Genomic DNA, 26,055 nt, shown 5'->3' on the forward strand with positions numbered 1-26,055 from the left:
GTAGTTCATTGTTTTGCACCTTGGTGCAATTTGTTGTAATTGTTTCAACAAATGATGGTGGAAAAATTGGATATTCATGTGTTGAGAAAAAGAAACCTTGGGCCGGGTGCAGTGGCTCACGCCTGTAATCCCAGCACTTTGGGAGGCCGAGGTGGGCAGATCATTTGAGGTCAGGAGTTCGAGACCAGCCTGACCAACGTGGTGAAACCCCATCTCTACTAAAAATACAAAAATCAGCTGGGCGTGGGGGTGAGTGCCTGTAATCCCAGCTACTCAGGAGGCTGAGGCAGCAGAATTGCTTAAACCCAGGAGGCGGAGGTTGCAGTGAGCTGGGATGGTGTCACTGCACTCCAGCCTGAGCAGTAGAGTGAGACTCCACCTCAAAAAAAAAAAAAAAAAAAAAAAGGAAACTTAATCCATACCTAGCATTATACATAAAAATTAACTCAAAATCATAAATCTAAATGTGAGATCTACAACTGTAAAACTTACGGAAGAAAATCTATGAAATGTTCTGTGAGATTTTTAGCCATGACCCCAAAAGCATTATCCATAAAGGAAACAGATAAACTGGATTTCATCAATATGAAGAACTATATAATACACTGTTGAAAATGGTCCATGCGAGCAATCAGTGAATAAATAAACTGATAAATCCATAATATAGGCTGTCATTCAATAATAAAAAGATAAGCTATCAAGCAACAACAAGACTTGAAGAAACCTTAAATGCATATTGCTCAATGAAAGAAGCCAATCTGAAAAGGTTCCATACTGTATGATTCTAACTATAGAACATTCTAGAAAAGGCAAAATTGTGACGACAGTAAAAAGAGCAGTAGGCCGGGCGCAGTGGCTCACACCTGTAATCCCAGCACTTTCAGAGGCCAAGGTGGATGGATCAACTGAGGTCTGGAGTTCGAGACCAGCCTGGCCAACATGTTGAAGCCCCACCTTTACTAAAAATACAAAATTAGCTGGGCATGGTGGCACATGCCTGTAATCCCAGCTACTCAGGATGCTGAGACAGGAGAATCACTTGAACCTGGGAGTTGGAGGTTGCAGTGAGCCGAGATCACACCATTGCACTCCAGCCTGGGCAACAAGAGTGAAAATCGATCTCAAAAAAAAAAAAAACCGTAGTTGCTAGAGGTTCAGGAAGAAAGAGGGAGGGTGGAGTACCAGAGATTTTTAGGGTGTTTAAACTATTCTGTGTGATACTGTTTTGGTGAAAACAAGTCATTTTCCATTTGTCAAAACCCATAGAATACAGCACAGAGTGAAGCCTAATGTAAACTATGGACTTAGGTTAATTGTAATGTGTGAATATTCGCTTGTCAATTGTGTCGAATGTGCTACAGTAATGTAAGATGTTAATAATAGGAGAAAGGGAGGCCGGTGACAGTGGCTCACACCTGTAATCCCAGCATTTTGGGAGGCCAAGGTGGGCGGATCACGAGGTCACGAGTTCGAGACCAGCCTGACCAACATGGTGAAACCCCGTCTTTACTAAAAATACAAAAATTAGCCGGACATGGTGCTGTGTGCCTGTAATCCCATTTACTCAGGAGGCTGAGGCAGGAGAATCGCTTGAACCCAGGAGTCGGAGGTTGCAGTGAGCCAAGATTGTGCCACTGCACTCCAGCCTGGGTGACAGAGTGAGACTCCGTCTCAAAATAATAATAATAGGAGAAAGGGGAAGGGGGGATGTGAAGGTGTATAAAAGAACTCTGGGCCAGGTGCGGTGGCTCATGCCTGTAATCCCAACACTTTGGGAGGCCGAGGTGGGCAGATCACAAGGTCAAGAGTTCAAGACCATCCTGGCCAATATGGTGAAACCCCATCTCTACTAAACATACAAAAATTAGCTGGGCATTATGGCACAGTCACCTGTAATCCCAGCTACTCGGGAGGCTGACGCAGGAGAATCATTTGAACCCGGGAGGCAGAGGTTGCAGTGAGCCGAGATCGTGCCATTGCACTCCAGCCTGGGCAACAAGAGTGAAACTCTGTACTTGCTGCTCAATTTTTCTTTTTTTTCTTGAGACGGAGTCTCACTCTGTCACTCAGGCCGGAATGCCGTGGCGTAATCTCGGCTCACTGCAGCGTCTGCCTCCCTGGTTCAAGCAGTACTCCTGCCTCAAACTCCCAAGTAGCTGGAATTACAGATGCATACCACCACACCCAGCTAAGTTTTGTATTTTTAGTAGAGGTGGGGTTTCATGCTGGCCAGGCTGGTCTTGAACTCCTGACATCAGGTGATCTGCCCACCTTGGCCTCCCAAAGTACTGGGATTACAGAGGTGAGCCACCATGCCTGGCCTCTGCTCAGTTTTTCTATAAACCTAAAACGGCTTAGGCCGGGCGCGGTGGCTCAAGCCTGTAATCCCAGCACTTTGGGAGGCCGAGATGGGCGGATCACGAGGTCAGGAGATCGAGACCATCCTGGCTAACACGGTGAAACCCCGTCTCTACTAAGAAATACAAAAAAATAGCCGGGCGAGGTGACGGGCGCCTGTAGTCCCAGCTACTCGGGAGGCTGAGGCCGGAGAATGGCGTGAACCCGGGAGGCGGAGCTTGCAGTGAGCTGAGATCCGGCCACTGCACTCCAGCCTGGGCTACAGAGTGAGACTCCCTCTCAAAAAAAAAAAAAAAACGGCTTAAAGAAAAAGTCAATTTTGGCCAGGCGTGGTGGCTCATGTCTATAATCCCAGCTACTTGGGAGGCCGAGGCAGGAGAATCGCTTGAGCCCAGCCTGGACCACATAGACCCCACGTTTTTATAAAAAAGGAGGAAAAAAGAAAAGAATATTTTGTCAAGCTCAATGTCATGAAATGATTTTCTCCAGCATTATCTTGTAAGAGTTTTGTAGTTTTAACTCTTTTTTTTTTTTTTTTTTGAGACGGAGTCTCGCTCTGTCACCCAGGCTGGAGTACAGTGGCCGGATCTCAGCTCACTGCAAGCTCCGTCTCCCAGGTTTATGCCATTCTCCTGCCTCAGCCTCCCGAGTAGCTGGGACTACAGGCGCCCGCCACCTCGCCCGGCTAGTTTTTTTGTATTTTTAGTAGAGATGGGGTTTCACCGTGTTAGCCAGGATGGAGTTTTAACTCTTACATTTATGTCATTGATCCATTGCAAGTTAATTTTTGTATGTGTATTAGGTTGAGTCCAAATTCATTAATTTGCATGTGGATATTCAGTTGTCCCAACACCATTTGTGAAAAATACTTTTCTTTTCCCATTGAGTGGTCTTGGCATCCTTGTCAAAATCAGTTAACCATAAACGTGGGGGTTTATTTCTGAACTATATTCTATTGGTCTGTGTCTTTATGCTGTCTTGACTGCTGTAACTTTGTACTAAGTTTTGAAATCAGGAAGTGTGAGTGCTCCCAATTTTGTTCTTTTTCAAGATTATTTTGGCCATTATAGGTTCCTTGAATTTTCTATTTTTTTTTTCTTTTTGAGACAGAGTCTCATTCTGTCACCCAGGATGGAGTACAGTGGTGTGATCTCAGCTCACCGCAACCTTCGCCTCCCAAATTCAAGCGATTCTCTTGCTTCAGCCTCCTGAGTTGCTGGGACTACAGGCACACACCACCACGTCCAGCTAATTTTTATATTTTTAGTAGAGATGGGGTTTTGCCATGTTGGCCGAGCTGGTCTCAAACCCTGCTCACCTCAGGTGATCCACCTGCCTCTGCCTCCCAAAATGCTGGGATTACAGGTGTGAGCCACTGCACCCAGCCAAAATTCAGAACTTCTGTTCTCCTAAAGACTGGTAAGAGAGTGAAAAGACAAGCCACAGACTGCAAGAAAATATTTCCAAATTATATATCTTGCAGGATTTTTAACTAGAATATAAAGAACTCTCAAAACTCAATGACATCACAAACAACTCAGTAAACGAGCAAAGATTCTAAGACACTTCACTGTGAAAGCTGTACAGATGAAAGTTAGTAGAGAAATTAGTCAGTAGAGACTGACTAGTCTCTAGAGTCAGTAGAGAAATAGCAAATTAAAACCACAATGAGACACCCCTACACAAGTTATTAGAATGACTAAAATAAATTAATTGAATTATGATTTTTATTGCTATTATTTTTTTTTCCTAGATGGAGTCTCACTCTGTCGCCCAGCCTGGAGTGCAGTGGCACGATCTCAGCTCACTGCAACCGCCACTTTCTGGGATCAAGCAATTCTCCTGCCTCAGCTTCCCAAGTAGCTGGGATTAAAAGCGCCCACCACCATGCCTGGCTATTTTTTGTGTGTGTTTTTAGTAGAGATCAGGTTTCACCATGTTGGCCAGGCTGGTCTCGAACTCCTGACCTTGTGATCTGTGGAGTCTCACTCTGTTGCCCAGGCTGGAGTGCAGTGGCACAATCCCAGCTCACTGCAACCTCCGCCTCCTGGGTTTAAGCAATTCTCCTGCCTCAGCCTCCCGAGTAGCTGAGACTAAAGGCACTCGCCCCCATGCCCAGCTAATTTTTATATTAGTAGAGACGGGGTTTTACCATGTTGGTCAGGCTGTTCTCAAACTCCTGACCTCAAGTGATCCGCCTGCCTCGGCCTCCCAAAGTGCTGGGATTACAGGCGTGAGCCACCGCGCCTGGCTAATTTTTGTATTTTTAGTAGAGATGGGGTTTCATCATGGTCAGGCTGATCTCAAACTCCTGACCTCAGGTGATCTGCCCGCCTTGGCCTCCCAAAGTGCCGAGATTACAGGCGTGAGCCACCACGCCCAGTGAATTGTTTTTCTAAGCCGTGCCAAACCGAGTACCAGAGGAGATGAGCAAGTGCAGGTCTCATGCCCCGCTGGTGGGAATGCAGGTGGTGCAGCCGCCTCGGCAAATCATCTGGCGGTTTCTCATGAAGTAAACGTGTCCTTATGATACGGCCCGGCAAAACTGCTCCAAGGCATTTACCCAAAAGTCATGAAAACATGTTTACACAAATGCCTGTGTGCAAATGTTTATATACAGTGGCTTTATTCATAATTGTGCAAAATGAAACAATACACATGTTTTTCAGCTGGTGAGTGGATCCACAAACTGAGGTGTGTCTGCAGTGAAATTACCACACAGCAACCAAAGAAGTGTGTTACTGATACTTCCAGCACCACAAAGGGGTCTCGAAAGAAGCTAGGCTCAAAATCTCTGTAGGGTGCGATTCTGTTTATACAACATTCTGAAAAAGGCAAAATTGGCCAGGCACAGTGGCTCACACCTGTAATCCCAGCATTTGAGGAGGCCAAGGTGGGTGGATCACTTGAAGTCAGGAGTTCGAGACCAGCCTGGGAATCATGGTGCAACCCTGTCTGTACTAAGAATACAAATATTAGCCACACGTGGTGGCGGGTGCCTGTAATCCCAGCTGCTTGGGAGGCTGAGGCACAAGAATCGCTTGAACCCAGGAGGCGGAGGTTGCAGCGAGCTGCGATCGTGCCAGTGCACTCCAGCCTGGGCGACAGAGCGAGACTCTGTCTCAAAAAAATTAATTAAATAAATAAATGAAGCAAAATTACAGTAACAGAAAACAGATCAGTGATTGCAGGGCTTGGGGTTGGGGAAGCTTGGACACAAAGATGCTGTTTGAGGATAGAACAGTTTGCTGGATTGTGGCTAGCTGTGGTTACGTGCCTGTGTGTGTTCTCGGTGAGAAATCTCCTGGGCGTCGAGCGAAAGCCCCCACCTGCTCCCCGCGCCTCCCTGCCTGGGTCCATGCAGTGCTACCTGGAAGTTGGCGAACATTGTTCTTATTTGTGGTTTTCATTTCTTACCGTGTATGTGTGTAATTAAGAAGATAGATGGTTGTTGTATGTGTCCATTGTTTCCATAAATGGTATGATAGTATGTTTTTGCAACTTGATTTTTTTGTTTTAACATTTTGTTTCATAGTTTTATACTTGTAGATCTGTTTTAACGTTCTGATAGTTTACGTCATGGTTTGATGATTTCTCCCTTACTAGTCAGAATGTTTTCGTTTTATTGTTAAAACACGCCAGGCTGGCTCGGTGGCTCTCGCCTGTAATCCAAGCACTTTGGGAGGCTGAGGCAAGGAGATTGCTTGAGCCCAGGAGTTCGAGATCAGCCTGGGCACCATGATGAAACCCCCGTCTCTACGAAAAATACAAAAATTAGCCGGGCGTGGTGGTGCACGCCTGTGGTCCCAGCAACACAGGAGGCTGAGGTGGGAGGATCACTTGAGCCTAGGAGGTCGAGGCTGTAGTGAGCCTTGATTATGCCACTGCCCTCCAGCCTGGGCAACAGACTAAGACCCTGTCTCAAAAAGAAAAAAGGAAAAACTACATGTTGCCTCAGTGCAGACCCTAGGCAGCCTCTCGTGGCAGTGAGACTTCCAGGAATGGACCCTTGGAGGACGTGGCACTGCACCTTACTAACCGTTGCTAAACTGTCGCTGAAGCACACATGTCCGTTTACATGCCGGCCTCGGTTTCTGTTTCCCCAGGTCCCCACCTTCTCTGTCTCCTCACTCTCCTCACTCCCCACTGTTCATCCCTGCCTCGGTTTCCATTTCCCCAGGTCCCCGCCTTCTCTCTCCCCGCTGTTTGTTCCAGCCTCGGTTTCTGTTTTCCCCAGGTCCCCGCCCTCCCCATCGCCTCACTCCTGCCGGCCCCCCCCCCCCCGCCCCCCATGCCTGGCCTCTCACCATTTCATTTGCACCTCCTGGATCTCCCTGATTGCTGGTGAAGTGGATTGTCTTGTGTGTTTGTTTTGCCCGGCTGGAAACTGCGGTGAGCCTCCTCCGTCCATTCTCTGGGGTGGGTCTTCCTTGTTTTTGTGCATCTCGCCTTGGTGTAAGCAGCACATCATCCCTTTTCGCGAGGACCCTCTAGCTGACTGCGCATCTCAGCCCCCTGATGCCCTTGGCCAAGTAAACAGCACCCCTTCAGAGTAAAACCTGGGGGCCCTGCCTTGTCACCTCCCGCTGGCACTGAAGGGCTCTCCCCAACACCCTTCCTGAAGAGGCCTCCTCCCCTTAAATGGTGGAGAGCCGGGCCTGTCCTGCCCCCTGCTGCTCCTCTCCTCCTCCCCGGGTGCCACTCACTTGGACCACCCCCACATTTCCAAGTAGTACAGAAATTACTTCTGCTGCTAACACTGCTCCATCAGAGGAAACTGTGAAGGCTGCATCTCTAGCCTGACTCCTTCCATCCCCAGAGCTCCCCTGCCCTGAGACAGCCTCAGTGCCTCTGCTGTGTCCCAGGAAACCAGCCCGAAGCAAGCACTCACTGTTCCTCAGGAATGTGCTCTGACCCACCTTCTTCACCAGAGGAAGGACCGGGTGGGCTCTCCCTTCTCCGTCACCCCCCACCGCGGCCCCCGATACTCTTAGGAGCTGCTTTCCCACACGCTGTGTGTCTCCTGGGATGCCTGGGTGCCCGTCACCCCTCTCCCGGGTCATAGCAGCCCTTCTGACTGGCGTCCTTGGCACACTCCGCCCTCTTTCCTGCTCCAGGGGCGCCTCAGGTGGGGCTCAGCCAACATGGAGCCCTCTGGCCCCATCCTCTGTTTGGGGAACTCATCTCAGTGTGCCCAGCCTCCACCTCGGGTGCAGGGTGAAATCCACAGTGCCCGGTTGGCACAAGGTTGCCCAGCCCCATGCACCATGGCGCCTGCAGCCACAACTCAAGTTCTGTCTCCATGAGGTGCTGGGATCTCTTCTGTCCAGAGCACTCTCCACCTGGCATCGCGTTCATCTTCCCAGACGCATCTCTGATGTTAAAAATGCCTGGGGAGTGCTCTGCTGGGCCACAGCTGTGGCATGTGCCAAGTGTGCGCCCAACCCAGGCTCCCACAGGCGGACTGGAGTGTCTGCCCTGGTGCTAAGTTTGGCTTCGTATGGCTACAGACGAAGGGCCTTGGTTTCCCCAGAGGTCACCAAGGGAGAGTGCAGCCCGTGTAGGAAACAGCCCCAGGCATGTGTGCATGGGCACCAAGACCAAGGGAGAGCTCTCGGGAGAGCGCAGCCCCTGTGGGAAACAGACAGCCCCAGGCACGTGTGCACGGCTTGCGAGGAGACCAAGGGAGAGCGCTGCGGAGACCAAGGGAGAGCGCTGCGGAGACCAAGGGAGAGCGCGGCCCCTGTAGGAAACAGCCCCAGGCACGTGTGCACGGCTTGCGAGGAGACCAAGGGAGAGCGCTGCGGAGACCAAGGGAGAGCGCGGCCCCTGTAGGAAACAGACAGCCCCAGGCACGCATGCACAGTGCTGAGACCAAGGGAGAGCGCGGCCCCTGTAGGAAACAGCCCCAGGCACGTGTGCACGGGCAAGGGCCCCGCAGGGCGCTGTGTTCCTCTTCCACGTTTAGGTCAGCCATGGGGTCGGCGATCTCAGTGCCTTTCCTTGTGTCTCCCATTCCCTGAGGAGAAACTGAGGCCTGGTTCACCCAGATCAGTGTTCACCAGTAACAGGGCTGGGCATGGCATCTGTTGTTGGCCTCTCAGTCTGGAGGCTGGAAATTTGAGGGGCACCTGGGAGAGGACAGAGCAGCATGGACCCTTCCCCTGCTCAGCAGTGGCCAAGCCCCCCCATACCAGTCCCTGTCCCTGCACCAGGGCTGAGGCTGCATGGCCGATCCCCAGGAGCACCCACAGGCACACTCAGACCTGCCTTTCCTCCCAGGCTCCTGTGACCGCCAGGCAGCGTCTCCACCATGTCCCAGCCCCAGACCCCAGAGCAGGCACTGGACACGCTGGGGGACTGCCCGCCGGGCAGAAGAGACGAGGACGCTGGGGAGGGGATCCAGTGCTCCCAACGCATGCTCAACTTCAGTGACGCCCTGCTGTCCATCATCGCCACCGTCATGGTCTGTATGGGGCCCATGCTCAGGCCTGCCCCACCCCAAGCCCCTCAAGGCACTGCCCAGCCCACCTCAGACCTGTCCAGGTCTTGCCAGCAGCCTTGGGTCCCCTATCTCCTCGGGCAGCTTGGGGGGCCCAGCGCTGCCTTGGAGTCCCCAGTACCGCCATACCCAGCCCAACCAGCGTCTCTCGCTTCCTTCTGTCTCTCTGCCTCCTCAGATCCTGCCTGTGACCCACACGGAGATCTCCCCGGAACAGGTAACAGGGCAGGCTGTGCTCTGCGTGGTGTGGCCCTGAGAAGACCCCGGGTCCCTGAGGCCCGACCTGGCACAAGGAGCTGACCCTGCACCCCTCGAAGCTTCTGAGGCTTAGGAGGCAGAGGCGGGAGGCGGGGGCCTCCTTAAAAAGGGAGGGGGTCAGCAAGTCCTGCTCAGCCCGTGCCCACCCCCGCAGAGGTCCTGGCTTCCTGGGAGGGCAGGAGACTGGGCTCCTGGGGCTCTGTTTCTGAGCTCAGTGGACAAAGGCAGCGCCCTGGAAGTGAGCCAGAGGATAGGTTGGAAGAGGAAGGTTCCAGGCTGCCCCAGCAGGCCCCTTACGTAGCTGCTGTGAGTAAACAGGGCTGGTGTTCCGCCTCAGCAGGGACACTCCCACCCTGGCTGCTCCTGCAGGCCTGGAGGTGAGCAGGAAGGGTTTACAAGCAGAGTTTCCGCTTACAGCCGCCTGGACTGTTTCTGAGCTAAAGAGCAACACAGCATCTTAGAAGGGGAATAACTGGAGGGCATCTGGGGCGCACACCTGCCTGGCTCGGTGTCCTCATGACAGGCTCGTGCGGCCCAAGCCTCATGCGTGCTCGAGGCACAGCAGTGACCATGTAGCCCTTCCTGGGCCAGTACTGAGGTTGGGGCTCCAGTCCTGACTCGTGAGCTGAGCCTGGGGAACGCTGGGAAGTCATGGGAGCTGCTTCGAGTTCGGCTTTCTCAGCCATGTGAAGGGGATGACGAGACTTTTCATAGGGTTTTCACGAGAAGTAGAAACGCAGGTGGAGCCTGACCCAGTCTGCAGGCACCAGCAGACAGCAAGCAGCACAGGCACTGGGACCCTGGGGCCACTCCTGCCCTCCCTAGGGGGCAGCGGCTCAGGAAAGCTGCATCCCCACCGAGGCCCATGGGGTGGGCTTGGTCAAATGCAGTCGTGAGGTACTGGCCTTGGCTGCCCCTTTCAGAATGGGGTTGCTGAGGTACAGCCACACCCACCTGCAATGCCCATGCCAGAGGGCACATGACAGTGAAGGGCCTGGGCGGTTGAAAATAAACACCCATGAGCCTGAACCTGCCCTGACCTCTCTGCAGCCAGGGCTCCTTTCTGGGACTGTGACGTTTACTGCCCTGTCTTTCCTCTGTCGTCCTAACCGGATCACAGGGAGGGTCTGAGCCTCAGAAAGTCCTGGAGAGTCAAAAGCTCATTCAGAGAACACATTTATGGGATGAGGGAAAGGCCTGACGTGTGTCCCGGGGAAGGTGCTAGAAAAGCAGACACCTCCCTCCTTGTGAGGAGACGGGAGCTCCTGGGGCTGTGCTCACTCTGATGAAAAATAAAAGACAGTTGTAACTTTGAAAACCCATGATTCGAAAAGCTAGATGGAACTCAATAAAGAAGTGGCTGAAATACCGAGTTACTGACCCAGAGACCTGCCTGCAAGTGAAGAGCCAAGGGAAACAGTAAAGCACTCAGTGTTCTGTTTGGAGCATTCGTGGGGAAAGCATGCAAACCTTCTCAGGGCTGGAGGGTGAGGGCTTTGTGTTGAGCGTGGCGCGGCCCCCAGTGCCTCCATGCTGACCACAGCCCCCAGGGCGGGCCACCTGTGGGATCCCTTGCAGCTTCCAGAGACCCTTTCCCGTGGCTGCTTTGGAATTGCTGCCTAGGCAGTGCCAAGTGTGACCCTTCTGTGCTGTCAACCTGTGTGTCCCTCTGAAGTCCACATGCCGGACACCGCACAGGGACGGCGTTGTGGGGCAGAGCCTTTTGGAGGTGACCCGGTTATGAGGCAGAGCCTCATGGATGACATTTGTGACCTGGTGCTTTTGCCCTCCTGTCCCTTCCCACATGCAGACACCCAGAGGGCACCATCCCCGAGGCGGGGTCCTCAGCAGACACCGAGCCCCTTAAGAGCTGACCCCCCAGCGGGAACACAGCCCATAGAACTCTCTGGAGTGCACCTGTGGGTGTGGGTGTGGATCAGTGCCCCGGAGAAGGGGTGGGGGCTGGGGGGTTGGGGTCTGCAGGTGCCAGGGGAGACAGACCAGCTGGAGACGGAGGCTGGACCCAGAACAGGGCACCCAGGGTCTGCTAGGGAGGCCAGGACCTTCCAAGGTGCCTCACGCGGCCCACCTGAGGGTCTCGCCCTGCCCTGGGCCAAGGCCAGCCTCCCTCCCCCCCCCGCATGGTGCTGTCTCGACTGCCATTCAGGGACACTCATGTCACCTGGGCTCTGACAGCAGTGCTCTTGTATTCCAGCAGTTCGACAGAAGTGTACAGAGGCTTCTGGCAACACGTATCGCAGTCTACCTGATGACCTTTCTCATCGTGACGGTGGCCTGGGCGGCACACACAAGGTGGGAGCTTCCAATGGGTCCACGGCTGCTCTTAGGGTTCCCATACCCTGCACCACATCATGCACGAGTCCCCAGGGGTGGGGGACAGCAGGTTGCCCCTCCCACCCTCATCCGCATGGGGATGGCGTTACTTACCCTAGCCCCAGGGCCTGGGACAGTGTGGACGGTGCAGTAGGTAGAGGTGTGGATGGTGTAGACCGTGCAGTAGGCATAGGTGTAAATGGTGTGGACGGTGCAGTAGGCGGAGATGTGGATGGTGCAGTATGTAGATGGTGTAGACAGTGCAGTAGGCAGAGGTGTGGACGGTGCAGTAGGCGGAGGTGTGGACAGTGCAGACGGTGCAGTAGGCGGAGGTGCAGATGGTGCAGACGGTGCAGTAGGCGGGGGAGGCGGACGGTGCAGTAGGCGGAGGTGCGGACGGTGCAGTAGGCAGAGGTGCGGACGGTGCAGTAGGCGGAGGTGTGGGTGGTGCAGACGGTGCAGTAGGCAGAGGTGCAGATGGTGCAGTAGGAGGAGGTGTGTGGATGGTGCGGTAGGAGGAGGTGTGGATGATGGAGACGGTGTAAGCAGAGGCGCGGACGGTGCGGTAGGCGGAGGGGCGGACGGTGCGGTAGGCGGAGTGGCAGACGGTGCGGTAGGCGGAGGTGCGGACGGTGTGGTAGGTGGAGGTGTGGATGGTGGAGAAGGTGTAAGCAGAGGTGTGGATGGTGGAGAAGGTGTAAGCAGAGGTGTGGATGGTGCAGTAGGCAGAGGTGTGGACGGTGCAGTAGGCGGAGGTGCGGACGGTGAGGTAGGAGGAGGTGTGGATGGTGGAGATGGTGTAGGCGGAGGTGCGGATGGTGCAATAGGTGGAAGTGCGGCTGGTGCGGTATGCGGACGGTGCAGTAGGCAGAGGTGCGGATGGTGCAGTAGGCGGAGGTGCGGCTGGTGGAGACAGTGTAGGCAGAGGTGTGGACGGTGCAGTAGGCGGAAGTGTGGACGGTGCAGTAGGCGGAAGTGTGGACGGTGCAGTAGGTGGAGGTGTGGACAGTGCAGTAGGCGGAGGTGTGGATGGTTCACTCAGTGCTGCCACTGCTTCTTGGCCACACAGACACTCAGTGCTGCCACTGCTTCTTGGCCACACGGGACCTTCCTCCTGCCTGCGAGAGCTGCCTCAAGACCAGGCTGCAGCCGGGCAGGAGAGGGCACATATGATGTACCCCATTAACACTGGCTGGGGCGGTACACAGCCTTGTCCTCCAGGTTCTGTGCCCTGGGGACTCACCGCACTGCCTTCTCCCTGGCAAGGAGACTGTGTCTGCGGGACACGTGCTCCAGGGCTGGAGCTTCACCTTCCAGAGGAAAAGGTTCCTTAAGATCCAAGGAGAGGCCAGGCAAGGTGGCTCACGCCTATAATCCCAGCACTTTAGGAGGCCAAGGCGGGTGGATCACCTGAGGTCAGGAGTTTGAGACCAGCCTGGCCAACATGGTGACACCCTGTCTGTATGAAAAATACAAAAATTATCCGGGTGTGGTGGCACCTCCCTGTAATCCCAGCTACTAAGGAGGCTGAGGTAGGAGAATTGCTCGAACCCAGAAGGTGGAGGCTGCAGAGTGGAGATCGCACCACTGCACTCCAGCCTAGGTGACAGAGCGAGACTCTATCTCAGAAGAAAAATAAAAGGGATCCAAGGAGAGCAGGGCCCAGTGCTGCCAGGGCCCCTGACCACCTGCCCCAGGCAGAGAGGAGCAGGAGGACACCAGAGGTGGAGCTGGGGCCGCAGGGCGGCGGGTGCTGGGAAGGCATGGGCACCTGCCTTGAAAGCACGGCTGAACGTTTTACGTGACAGACGTGCTTTCAGCAAGGTGACTGACTCTGGTGGTGACAGATGGTCCTCTTACTTAGGGGAGGGCTTTCTCTTCAGCTCCTTGTTCACAGAGCGCCTGGGAGACCCACAGCCTGACTGTGCCAGGCTCCCCATCAGCTCAGTGGTGTGAACAGGCCAGGCCCTCCTGCCTGCCCTCGTCCACCCGAGGCCACACCCACTGTGGAATCCATGGGCAGGGCAGGGCGGGGGACTCCCGGAGGCCTGGGGGGGTGCTTCACAGATCTGCTCTGTGCATCTGCTAGGGTCACGTAGGCCTGTGTGCAGCGTCCCGACGCTCAGCAGTCACCAGTGCTGCTGTCTCCAGGGAAATGGGGTCCTTTCCTTTCTACTTTTCAGTGAAATGTGTAGCCCCAGAGTGAGCCCCTGTGTCCAGTAGCCTGAGGCCACCCTTGGGCCCCGATGGGGTCACAGAGCCCCGGGTTGGGGGACTTCGGCTCGGTCAGGCCCAGCCCAGAAAGAGGCCCTAACTTCAGAGTGGATGAGGCATGGAGGTGTGCCTTTCCTGCTTCAGGAGTGGGACCGTGTGGGCTGTGCTCATTTTCCTGGTGACACACAGTGGTCCATGTTTATTCTGTTTCTTACTGCGTGGATGTTCCGTAGGCGTTTCCACAGGTGTAGTGTATGCAATCCCTGAATAAGCAATGGAAAAACCGGGTTTCCTTTTTTCAGAATGGTTTTTGGTCATGAGGTCTGAGGGTCGCATTCCTCAGGAGGAGGAGCTCTACCTCCACAGAGAGTGTTTTCAGAGGGCTGGGGGCCAGGCCTCTGTGCCTGGGAACAGGCAGCTCACAACCTCCTGAGGACGCCTCTCCCATGGGGCCCCAGAGGCCTCCCCTGACAACTGAGCACCTGAAGATCCTGAAAGAGCTACTGTGTCCCCAGCCCCTCGCCTGCACAATGCAGAGGCAGCAGGCACAGCCCACAAGCTCCGCGGTGGCGGGAGCTGGGGGGGACAGGGGGACTGCTCCCAAGGTAATGCTGAGAAAGCCGCCAAAGCTACCAGGGCACGCAGTGCTCTCTAACACCAACTGTTGAGAGCAGGCTGTGAATCAGGAGGAAGTGGCGGAGATCGCCTAGATGGGGGCAGGGTGTGAATCAGGAGGAAGTGGCGGAGATCGCCTGGATGGGGGCAGGGTGTGAATCAGGAGGAAGTGGTAGAGATCGCCTGGACGGGGGCAGGGTGTGAATCAGGAGGAAGTGGCAATCGCCTGCACGGTGGCAGGGTGTGAATCAGGAAGAAGCGGTGGAGATCGCCTGGACAGCGGCAGGGTGTGAATCAGGAGGAAGCGGCGGATATCACCTGGATGGGAGCAGGGTGTGAATCAGGAGGAAGCGGTGGAGATCGCCTGGATGGGGCAGGGTGTGAATCAGGAGGAAGCGGTGGAGATCGCCTGGATGGGACAGGGTGTGAATCAGGAGGAAGTGGTGGAGATCGCCTGGACGGGAGTAGGGTGTGAATCAGGAGGAAGTGGCGGAGATCGCCTGGACGGGGGCAGGCTGTGAATCAGGAGGAAGTGGTGAAGATCCCATGAACGGGGGCAGGGTGTGAATCAGCAGGAAGTGGTGGAGATCGCCTGGACGGGGGCAGGGTGTGAATCAGGAGGAAGTGGCGGAGATCGCCTGGACGGGGGCAGGGTGTGAATCAGGAGGAAGTGGTGGAGATCGCCTGGACGGGGGCAGGGTGTGAATCAGGAGGAAGTGGCAATCGCCTGCACGGTGGCAGGGTGTGAATCAGGAAGAAGCGGTGGAGATCGCCTGGACAGCGGCAGGGTCTGAATCAGGAGGAAGCGGCGGATATCACCTGGATGGGAGCAGGGTGTGAATCAGGAGGAAGCGGTGGAGATCGCCTGGATGGGGCAGGGTGTGAATCAGGAGGAAGCGGTGGAGATCGCCTGGATGGGACAGGGTGTGAATCAGGAGGAAGTGGTGGAGATCGCCTGGACGGGAGTAGGGTGTGAATCAGGAGGAAGTGGCGGCGATCGCCTGGACGGGGGCAGGCTGTGAATCAGGAGGAAGTGGTGAAGATCCCATGAACGGGGGCAGGGTGTGAATCAGCAGGAAGTGGTGGAGATCGCCTGGACGGGGGCAGGGTGTGAATCAGGAGGAAGCGGCGGAGATCGCCTGGACGGGGGCAGGGTGTGAATCAGGAGGAAGCGGCGGAGATCGCCTGGACGGGGGCAGGGTGTGAATCAGGAGGAAGCGGCGGAGATCGCCTGGACGGGGGCAGGGTGTGAATCAGGAGGAAGCGGCGGAGATCGCCTGGACGGGGGCAGGGTGTGAATCAGGAGGAAGTGGCGGAGATCGCCTGGACGGGGGCAGGGTGTGAATCAGGAGGAAGTGGTGGAGATCGCCTGGACGGGGGCAGGGTGTGAATCAGGAGGAAGTGGCAATCGCCTGCACGGTGGCAGGGTGTGAATCAGGAAGAAGCGGTGGAGATCGCCTGGACAGCGGCAGGGTCTGAATCAGGAGGAAGCGGCGGATATCACCTGGATGGGAGCAGGGTGTGAATCAGGAGGAAGCGGTGGAGATCGCCTGGATGGGGCAGGGTGTGAATCAGGAGGAAGCGGTGGAGATCGCCTGGATGGGACAGGGTGTGAATCAGGAGGAAGTGGTGGAGATCGCCTGGACGGGAGTAGGGTGTGAATCAGGAGGAAGTGGCGGAGATCGCCTGGACGGGGGCAGGCTGTGAATCAGGAGGAAGTGGTGAAGATCCCATGAACGGGGGCAGGGTGTGAATCAGCAGGAAGTGGTGGAGATTGCCTGGACGGGGGCAGGGTGTGAATCAGGAGGAAGTGGCGGAGATCGCCTGGATGGGGGCAGGGTGTGAATCAGGAGGAAGTGGTGGAGATCGCCTGGACGGGGGCAGGGTGTGAATCAGAGAGGAAGTGGCGATCGCCTGCATGGTGGCAGGGTGTGAATCAGGAAGAAGCGGCGGAGATCGCCTGGACAGCGGTAGGGTGTGAATCAGGAGGAAGCGGCGGATATCGCCTGGATGGGAGCAGGGTGTGAATCAGGAGGAAGCGGTGGAGATCGCCTGGATGGGGCAGGGTGTGAATCAGGAGGAAGTGGCGGAGATCGCCTGGATGGGACAGGGTGTGAATCAGGAGGAAGTGGCGGAGATCGCCTGGACGGGGGCAGGGTGTGAATCAGGAGGAAGTGGCGGAGATCGCCTGGACGGGGGCATGGTGTGAATCAGGAGGAGGTGGCGGAGATCGCCTGGACGGGGGCAGGGTGTGAATCAGGAGGAAGTGGCGAAGATCCCATGAATGGGGGCAGGGTGTGAATCAGGAGGAAGTGGCGAAGATCCCATGAACGGGGGCAGGGTGTGAATCAGGAGGAAGTGGCGGAGATTGCCTGGACGGGGGCAGGGTGTGAATCAGGAGGAAGTGGTGGAGATCGCCTGGACGGGGCAGGGTGCTTTCTAGGGAACTTCATTTCCTTCTTCGTGTTTTCCAAATTCTGTACACTAGGTAGTAGCTTATATTTGGTTAAAGTGACATCTCTTAATGATGTTTTAACCAGAAGATGCTGGAGAGAGTGTGTGTGCACTTAATGGTACTGGAACCGCATTTTATTGTCTTTTTGTCTTTTTCTTAAATGGTTTAGGTTGTTCCAAGTTGTTGGGAAAACAGACGACACACTTGCCCTGCTCAACCTGGTGAGTATTTTCCTGTCCTTTTCTGGGGAGTGACTTTGGTTTGTAATCTGGCTCTCAGGGAAGAACGGAAGGAAGCAGCCGGCCTCTCTCGTGACCTCCAGGCCACCTCGAAGCCTGGAGTCTGCCCACACCTGGGAGCTCCTTGAATGATCTTCCCCTCCCCATGGGTCGCCAGCCTGTATCTCCTCCCAGACAGAGCCAGGGTGTGGGAGACCAGGGGGCACTGGGCTGGGCACAGGTGTGGGGGACAGAGGATGAGTGCCCCCATCTGGCCCTGCAGGGTCTGGGAGCTGGACTCACACTCGCTTGCCCGCCCTTCTTGGGGAGGGCCCAGGCCTGCGCCTTCCCGGAGTGGGCTGTGTCCATCCCCCTGCCCTCCTCCCCAGGCCACATCATGGCCATGATGCCCTCCCTCCCTCCAGGCCTGCATGATGACCATCACCTTCCTGCCTTACACGGTGAGCACCGCCAGGCCCCTGACACCCTGAGGGTTTCCTGGGCACCACTGGATTTGACCTGTCCTCAAAAGCAGACCAGCTGGATGGCTCAGGGCACAGGCCACACAGTTGCAGAGAAGAGAGAAGGTTCTGGGGAGAGCAAATTCTGGGGCGAGAACATTCTGGGGCGAGAACATTCTGGGGCGAGAAGGTTCTGGGGAGAGCCAGCTGTTGGGCTGCCGGGGGCTTCTTTCAGGCTGGAGGGGAGGGGAGGCAGTGGCCCTGATGAGGGACTCACTGGCGCTCCCAGCTCCCACCTGGCCCTGAGTCCACAGCCCCCTGCCCATCCCAGGCCTGTCCCTGGCATGCAGCCCCTACAGCCTCCGGCCACCCACCCTGTACTGCTCAGGCTGTGAAGGTGCCTCCAAATTCTGGCAGTGGCCGCTGGTCCGAGTGTGTGGGGCTGTGTGCCACAAGGAACTGGGGTCTGCGGAATTCTATATGAATCGGATGACATTTTGGCTTTAAAGGCCTGAGGCATTTGGTGGAGTTGGTTGGAGTAGGGGCAGTTTGGACACATCTCCCCCAGCACCCAGCTGGCCGCATCCTGTGATGGCCCCGTCGCATCTCCTGTGGAGTGGGGAGGCTCGCCATGGCCCAGTTCCAGGCCCTGGGGCCCTGGAGCCTGGTAACCTAGGATTTGTTGGGGGGGGGGGTTGGTTTTGTTTTTATTTTAACAGTTTTCCTTAATGGTGACCTTCCCTGATGTGCCCCTGGGCATCTTCTTGTTCTGTGTGTGTGTGATCACCATCGGGGTCGTGCAGGTAGGGGGCCTGCACTGTCTGTGTGTGTGTGTGTGTGTATGTGTGAGATCGCCATCAGGGTCGTGCAGGTAGGGGTCAGGGGGGCCTGTGCTCTGTGTGTGTGTGTGTGTGTGTGTGTGTGTGCGTGTGTGTGTGCGTGATCGATCGCTGTCGGGTCACACAAGTAGGGTGCCCGGGGCCACCTAGACGCATACGATGTGGCATGCCCAGAGCTCCCCTGCTTTCTGACCAGAGACTGGGAAGAGTGGGCCCTGAGACCCCCCACATGCAGCCCCAGGAGCCAGCAGGGGCTCCTGTTCTCTCTCCACCTCAGCCCCTGTGCCCAAAGTGTCCCGGGTACAAGCCCACCTCTACCAGCCAGGTCCTCCCCCACCCCGAGACCCCTGCATGTGTGCGTGCTGTGCAGCCCAGGGGTTGACTGGTGTGGGGGCCCTCTGCTCTCGGGGCCAGCGTCCTGCAGCTTGCTTTTTCCACAGGCACTGATTGTGGGGTACGCATTTCACTTCCCGCACCTGCTGAGCCCGCAGATCCAGTGCTCCGTCCACAGGGCTCGGTACCGACAACACGTCCTGGGCATCGTCCTCCAAGGCCCAGCCCTGTGCTTTGCAGCGGCCATCTTCTCCCTCTTCTTTGTCCCCTTGGTGAGTGCTGGGACAGCCCCCTGGGGCCCGGGCAGGAACGGGGGCCACCGTAGGAGCGATGTCCCCACTGAGCAACAAACATGCGGGTGGGGGCAGAGCCGTAGGCAGGCAGGGGTCCCTCCAAGGGTCTTGTGTGTGAGGCCCAGGGCTGCAGTGAGTGGCACCAGGGAGGGAGGCCTGCTCCATCTGAGGCCCCGAGACCCAGCCTGTCGAGGACAAAGACGGATACTCATCGAAGGAAGGAGCAGCTGAGTGTCCTCAGTGAAGCTTCACAACGACGATGACGAGAAACAGACACCCGGAGTCCGGGGATGTCCTCATTTTCTTGTTTTATTTTCTATTTATTGAGGCAAGATCTCGCTTTGTCACCCAGGCTGGAGGGCAGTGGCGTGACCTTGGCTCACCGCGGCCTCAACCTTCCGGGCTCAAGCGATTCTCTCACCTCAGCCTCCCGCGTAGCTGGGACTACAGGTGTGCACCACCACACCTGGATAATTTTGGTATTTTTGGTGGAGACAGGGTCTTGCTATGTTGCCCAGGTTAATCTGGAATGCCTGGACTGAAGTGATCCTCCCACCTTAGCCTCCCAAAGTGCTGGATTACAGTGTGAGCCACCATGCTGGCCTTTATTTTCTTTTTTTCTTTTTTTTCTTGAGACGGAGTTTTGCTCCCAGGCTGGAGTGCAATGGCGTGATCTCGGCTCATTGCAACCTTCGCCTCCCAGGTTCAAGTCATTCTCCTGCCTCAGCCTCCTGAGTAGCTGGGATTACAGGCGCCCGCCACCACACCCGGCTAAGTTTTGTATTTTTAGTAGACACAGGGTTTCACCATGTTGGCCAGGCTGGTTTCAAACTCCTGACCTCGTGATCCACCTGCCTCGGCCTCCCAGGCATCCTCCTTGGGATTACAGGCATGAGCCAGTGCGCCCAGCCTATTTTCTTTTGGATAAGGAATCTATACAAAACTGTGTCAAGATAGTAAACACCTAACAGTGTTTGGAGGAGGAGCCCCTGGGGATAAGACCAGCATCCGCTCATGGAGATATCAACTGTTGGTACTTGGAGAATGTGAGCCACCAGGGAGAGGGAGAAGGCAGCAAAAGAAAGTTCCAGAACCCAGAATGGAGTCTGGGAAAGTAGAGAAAGCAGCGCTGAGAACCCAGCTGTTGGCAGTGGGAGCCAGGTCTGCGGGGCCAGTGCATCTGGGCAGCAGTGCGGGGGCGGGGCCGGCAGAGAGCAGGGCCTCCTAGCAGCCCTCACTCAGGTAAAAGACAACTGGGAGCCTCTTAGCTCAAAGACCGAGGTCTGCTCACTTGGGTGTTTTAAGCCAATGGCTGATTTTAATAGGATAAGACCATCATTCTAGTAACGCCACCATCACCCAGGAACAGAGAGAAACCCCTAAGAGGCAGCCGTTTCAGAGTTGCTTTCAGTAGCAGCTTTTATTTGTGACAGCTGGACCAGCTTGAGCACCTTTGAAGTAAATTGAATTTTTAAACTCAAAGCACCATAAGAATTGTGGAGAAATGAATGGTGGTTATTTTAAATGTTTAGTAAACATTTCAGAAGAATCCCAGGTTTAAAACAAACGGCAGCCGGATGGCAGTGACGCACCTATCGTCCCAGCTACTTGGGAGGCTGAGGCAGGGGGACCGCGGGCACCGGGGAGTTCTGGCTGTAGTTCTCGGCCATGCCAGTCGGATGTCCACACTAAGTTTGGCATCAGTATGGTGATTCTGGGAGCAGAGAACCACTAGGTTGCACAAGGAGTGTGGAGCCAGCCCAGGGTGGAAGTGGAGCAGGTCGAAACTCCCGTACTGATCAATGGAGGGATTGTGCCTGCAAATAGCCACCGTACTCCAGCCTGGGCAACACAGCAAGACCCGGTCTCTAAAGAAACAAAACAAAATAACAGATGTCCAGCGAGGGCCTGGTGCTGCTGCCTCACTCACTAGAGGCCTGGGCAGGCCATCTCCTTCACCGAGAGGGGCTCGAGCTGGGGAGTTGAGCAGGGCTGGCTCCAGAGTGTCGGAGGCCCACAGGCCGGGCATAGCTAAGCCTAGTGGGAGCACCGGGCCAGAATTGGGGGGTGGCCTGTGAGTCCCAGGGGCTGTGGCTGCTGCACTGCTTGGCTCTTAGACTGGATGCATTTGATGCTTGTGAAATAGGGAGGAGGAGATGTCAGGGAGATGTGGGGGTCGGGGTATGGGGCAGGCTGGAGGCCAGGGACTTCCTCAGGGAGGGTGGGCCACCCACAGGCACCGGCAGGAGAGGCAGGCGTCCTCAACTGCAGCCTCTGTGAGGTCAGAGCAGGGGCAGGGGCTCTGGGCAGAAGGCAGGTGGGCTGAGCCCTGGGCAGAGGCAGGTGGGTGGGTGGCCAGCACAGTGGGCAAGGGTAAGGGCAGCAGGTCTGGGGCAGTCCTGGTTTCAGAGGTAGGACAGCCACTTCTGGTAGTGGCCGAGTGACAGGAGACAGGCAGGCTGATGAGATCAGGACCCAGGCTAGGGGATAGCCATCATGTGGAGGACACAGCCAAGGCACAGCACCCATGGCTGGGATTGGGCAGGGTGGCCACACCTGCCACAGGGCCCAGACGTGGGCCTGGAGGGGCTGAGGGCAGGCGAGTGGCCAGCAAGCCTGAGGGCCTGAGGCTGACCTGGGGCCAGGCCTGGAGGTGAGAAACACAGGACAGCCCGGCCCAGCTGCCCACGAGCAGGTGCGGTGTTGGGGAGGGTGAGCAGCCTGCAGTGACCGTGCCCTCACCTCCCACAGCTGGCCCAGGGAAGCCTGGATGGGAGGCGAAAGGGGAACCAGCAGACTCTAGGAAGGAGGATTCCAGGGGTGGGGCTGGGAGGCCCAAGCTGTCAGCAGTTCCAGGACTCCAGGCCAGGCCACGGCAGCCACCTTGCTCTCCGTGGCACTGACGGCAACAGTCCATCCTCAGCCTTCGGTGCCGCATCCCGGCTTCATCCTCCACAGCTGCAGGGTCTTCGCGAGGCCCCTCTGCATCTGCTCCTCCATCTCTGCTGGTCCCTCTGCTCGGCCCCCGCACCTTGGGGCTTTCACCCCACACTGGCCTCCTTCTGTCCACACTGTCAGACCTCCCTGGCTGCAGCCCTGCAGCCCTCCACCCTTGCATGTCATTGGGACAGACCCGCAGGTGTCGTTTTGCCCCCCCAGCCTCCACCCAGACGCTGGGCTGTGTCCTCCAGGCCCAGCCTCTCACTGCCGTGGGCCATGCCGTCCCCACCTCCCCTGGATGACCTTGGCCACTGAGCCCTCCTGTTGTAGCACACACCACATGGGTCCTGGGCTCTGCCCTGGGCCTCTGACATTCGTGCCCTGCATCCTGTAGCAGCAGCTGCCTCCACCTTCCCTCCCGCACTCTGCACGGTCCCCGTCCCCAGGCCCTCCCCAACCCTACACTGCGAGCCCCCAGACCCCCCTGCCTACCCCCAAGATGGGCTACCTCCTCCCTAGTTTCTTTCCCTGCTTTTCCACAGCACTTCCCCCGACCTGCTGACCCCAGGGTGCTGGCTGCCTCCTGCTAGGACGTCCTGCTAACTCCCACCTGGCACCTGGAGGCACTTCCCTCATCGTGTGTTGGTTACTTGAAGCCTGCAAACTGGATCATGAACGTGTCTGGAATTGGCCTTGATGTCTGTGGTGTTCTCACCCTTGTGGTGAACTGGAGGGGGGGTCCATCTTGCCAACTGGGGCCACGTGATGGGGAGGGCGGACAGCATGGCCCAGGCCAGGAGCCGCCTGCGAGGAGTTGTGGAAGTGCCACGCCTAGGGTGGGAGTAAGGCCTGGGGCTGTCGCGCATGTGTTGGCTGCACTAGCCTGAGCACTTCTGCAGGGCTGAGTGCAAAGACACAGGCCTCTCAGGACCAGGACACTCACATGGTCTGGTCCTCTGTGCTCCCTTTTTAAATTACATTTGGTAAAATACACATATTTACCATCATAACCATACGAAGTGCTCACTTGAGGGGCACGGAGTGCATTCGCATTGTATGCAGGCACCCCTTCTCTCCTGTTCTGAACCTGTCATCACCTGCAGTGCAAACCCAGCACCCAGGAGCCGTCGCTCCCCATTCCGCATCCCCTGCCCCACCCTAGTCCCTGGGAGCCAGATGCACTTTCTGTGTCCGTGAACTTGTGTGTTCTGGATTCTTCATATGCAGAGACTCACAGAGTGTGTGGCCTTTTGGTGTCTGGCTTCTTAAACTTAACATACTGTTGTCAAGATTCACCCATGTTGTCACCCGTGTCAGAACCGCGTTCCTTCTCTGTGGCCCAAAAATAGTCCATTGTGAGTCTCGTGCCACGTCATGTGGGCCCACTCATCCGTGGACGGGGATCTGGGCAAGTGCACCTCCAGCTGTTGTGAGTGATGCTGCTGTGACCGTTGCTGGACACGTGTAGCTGCCGTGACACCGCTGTGAGCACTGTCGTGAGTGGTGCCACTGTGGGCATTGTCATGAGTGGTGCCTCTCTGAGCTGGACACGTGTCTCTTCAGATCTGTCTTCTCAGGCTGTTGTTCAGATCTGTCTTCTCAGGCTGTTGGCGCGTGTGCCCAGCAGTGAGTTTCTGGGTCATTTGGTGATTCTCTGCTTAGTTTTTTAAGTTTAATTTTTTGAGGAACCACCAAACTTTAATTTTTTGAGGAACCACCAAACAAAATGCAGCAGCTGCAGCATTTTGCATTCCCACCAGCAGCACACGGCGCTTCCAGTTTCTCCACATCCTCATCAACACCTGCTGTTTTTCATTTCTCTCCATCCTAGTGGATATGAAGGAATCTCATTGTGGTTTTGATCTGCGACAGGTTGACCATTTGCATGTTTTGTTTGGAGAAATGTCTCTTCTCATCCTTTGCCCGTTTTTAATTGGGTCATCTTTTTATTGTTGTGAGAATTTCAGATAGGTAGATAAACGATACATTTTTAAGACACGGTCTTGCTCTGTTACCCAGGCTGGAGTACAGTGAGCTGGATCACCACTCACTGCAACCCCTACCTCCCAGGTTCAACAGGCGCACAGTCATGCCTGGATCATTTTTTATGTTTCGTAGAGATACAGTCTTACTGTGTTGCCCAGGCTGGTCTCGATCGATTGAGCTCAAGCGATCCACCTGCCTCAGCCTCCTAAAGTGCTGGGATTCCAGGCATGAGCCACTGCTGGCTTAAGAATTCTTTACACTTTTTGGGTACTAGGCCTTATCAGACACATGATCTGCAAAGACCCTGCCTTCTGCCACTGCCCTGCTTTGGCGCACAGCTCTGTGTGGATGAGGCCTGGCCTCGGCCCCCTGTGGAAGGCACTGACCTGTGGTTTGTCTCCCTGCAGTCTTACCTGCTGATGGTGACTGTCATCCTCCTCCCTTACGTCAGCAAGGTCACCGGCTGGTGCAGAGACAGGCTCCTGGGTAGGTGATGGCTGCGTGGGCGGGCCTGCGAGGCCCACAGTGTGCCCCGCTCCGTGTGGCTGCTCCACACCAAGGGCTGTCCGTGGGCCGAGGCCCGTGCGTGGTGGTGGCTGGGGCTCCCACACTGTGCCTCTCGGAGCATCCCTGTCCTGTCTCCTCTCTTGGCCTGCACATTCCAGGCCTCTTCAGAGATGAGGGCAGTGACAGCCATGCGGGCTCTGGCTCCACTTGGGGGGCTTGGCCAGCTCCCCGCTCCTGGCGTGTCCACAGGCCATAGGGAGCCCTCGGCTCACCCAGTGGAAGTCTTCACATTTGACCTCCACGAGCCACTCAGCAAGGAGCGGGTGGAAGCCTTCAGCGACGGCGTCTATGCCATCGTGGCCACCCTTCTCATCCTGGACATCTGGTGAGGACCCCGCGCCACCTGCCCCAGCTGTCAGGCGGCCAGTGTGTCTGAGTCCTGGAAACCCCAGAAAGGCACAGGGGTCTCGGCTCCACCCTCCCTTGGATGCCTGGAGTTTTGTGTGAGGTCAGGGCAGCCCCCGCTTCAGTGAGGACAACCCCCCCAGTGGTCCCTTCCTTCCCAGTGGCTCCCACCCCAAGTGCGGGCCGGCGATGGGGTGCCAGGGCGAGGTTAGCACCAGCCGCCAACTGCTCTCCTCACTCTTTCCAGAGGGGCTCACATCCATGGGTATCACCCTACCCCAGGCCTCACCCCTGCCCCAGCACCAGCCCCTCCTGGTCCCTAGTCCCTCCTATTCCCTCCTGCTCCCTCCCAGTCCCCCCCATCACCTCCCAGCCCCCGCCATCGCCTCCCAGTGCCCCACATTGCCTCCCAGCCCCTCCCGCTCCCCTCGGCCTGCTGTTGCTTCCTTCCAGCATCTGTCCTCCACTGCCTCACCACCACTTCATCTGTTAGAGTGCTTATCTTAGTCGTCACGTTGTTGTTTTTTGTGGGTTTTTTGTTTTGTTTTGTTTTTTGTTTTTACAGTCTTGCTCTGTCACCCAGGCTGGAGTGTAGTGGCTCAACCTCAGCTCACTGCAACCTCTGCCTCCCAGGTTCAAGCGGTTCTCCCGCCTCAGCCTCCCAAGTAGCTGGAATTACAGGCGCCCACCACCATGCCCAGTTAACTTTTTGTGTTTTTAGTAGAGACGGGGTTTCACCATGTTGGCCAGGCTGGTCTTTGACTCCTGACCTCAGGTGATCCACCCATCTCAGCCTCCAAAGTGCTGGGATGACAGGCGTGAGCCATCGCGCCTGGCTGTCGTAATGTTTGAATTTGCTTTTTTAACATTCTTTTGGAGTGTCTTGTTCTGCCGTCATAGTTCAGCACTTTGATCTCCTTGGGGTCAGACACTATGGTTTTATATTCTGTACTTGATATTCTTGAGTCCAAGCCTCCTGATGCTCTTCTCTGCTGTCGTGTGCATTTTTAAGAATGGGAAGCATTCGTTGGCACCTGATCTCTAAGGCCCAGGTGCCAGGGACACTCCAGGGTGACCTGCCTGCTTGTGCCAGGCCAGCTCAGGCCCCCTTGGGAGGGACCTGCCAAGGAGAGGCTGCAGTGTAGGGCTGGGACAGTGACCTCTCCTCCACCTGGAGCCACAGCCAGGGGAGCTGCCCCCTCCCAGCAACTTCCTTCCCTTGCTGCCCCTGGTCTGTCTCCTTTCCCACCCCCTGTCCCTCACCCCCTTGACCTCTGCCTATCGTTCTGGAGGACAGAAGTCTGGTCGGGGCTGCTTGAGGACCACTGTCCTCCATG

At 56.2% G+C, this 26,055-nt stretch overlaps 1 protein-coding gene across 5 annotated transcripts in view; it reads left to right on the plus strand.

Moving 5' to 3' along the window:
* TMEM175 (transmembrane protein 175) overlaps window positions 1–26,055 on the plus strand; it is a 35,440-nt gene that overhangs the window by 7,657 nt on the left and 1,728 nt on the right. For 2 of the 5 annotated variants that reach the window (XM_074039181.1, XM_005554254.5), the window contains exons 2-10: window positions 8,641–8,824; window positions 9,039–9,077; window positions 11,334–11,431; window positions 16,906–16,957; window positions 17,380–17,415; window positions 18,135–18,218; window positions 18,695–18,859; window positions 24,214–24,292; window positions 24,563–24,698. In XM_074039181.1, coding sequence (XP_073895282.1) covers window positions 8,672–8,824; window positions 9,039–9,077; window positions 11,334–11,431; window positions 16,906–16,957; window positions 17,380–17,415; window positions 18,135–18,218; window positions 18,695–18,859; window positions 24,214–24,292; window positions 24,563–24,698 — 842 coding nt within the window. In that variant the 5' untranslated portion in view covers window positions 8,641–8,671. Of the gene's footprint in view, window positions 1–8,640; window positions 8,825–9,038; window positions 9,078–11,333; window positions 11,432–16,905; window positions 16,958–17,379; window positions 17,416–18,134; window positions 18,219–18,694; window positions 18,860–21,631; window positions 22,828–24,213; window positions 24,293–24,471; window positions 24,699–26,055 lie in introns of those variants that run through there. The other 3 variants (XM_074039180.1, XM_005554255.5, XM_074039179.1) reach the window with 3 other exon arrangements.

Source organism: Macaca fascicularis, chromosome 5, assembly GCF_037993035.2.
Source record: "Macaca fascicularis isolate 582-1 chromosome 5, T2T-MFA8v1.1".
NCBI classification, from domain to species: domain Eukaryota; kingdom Metazoa; phylum Chordata; class Mammalia; order Primates; family Cercopithecidae; genus Macaca; species Macaca fascicularis.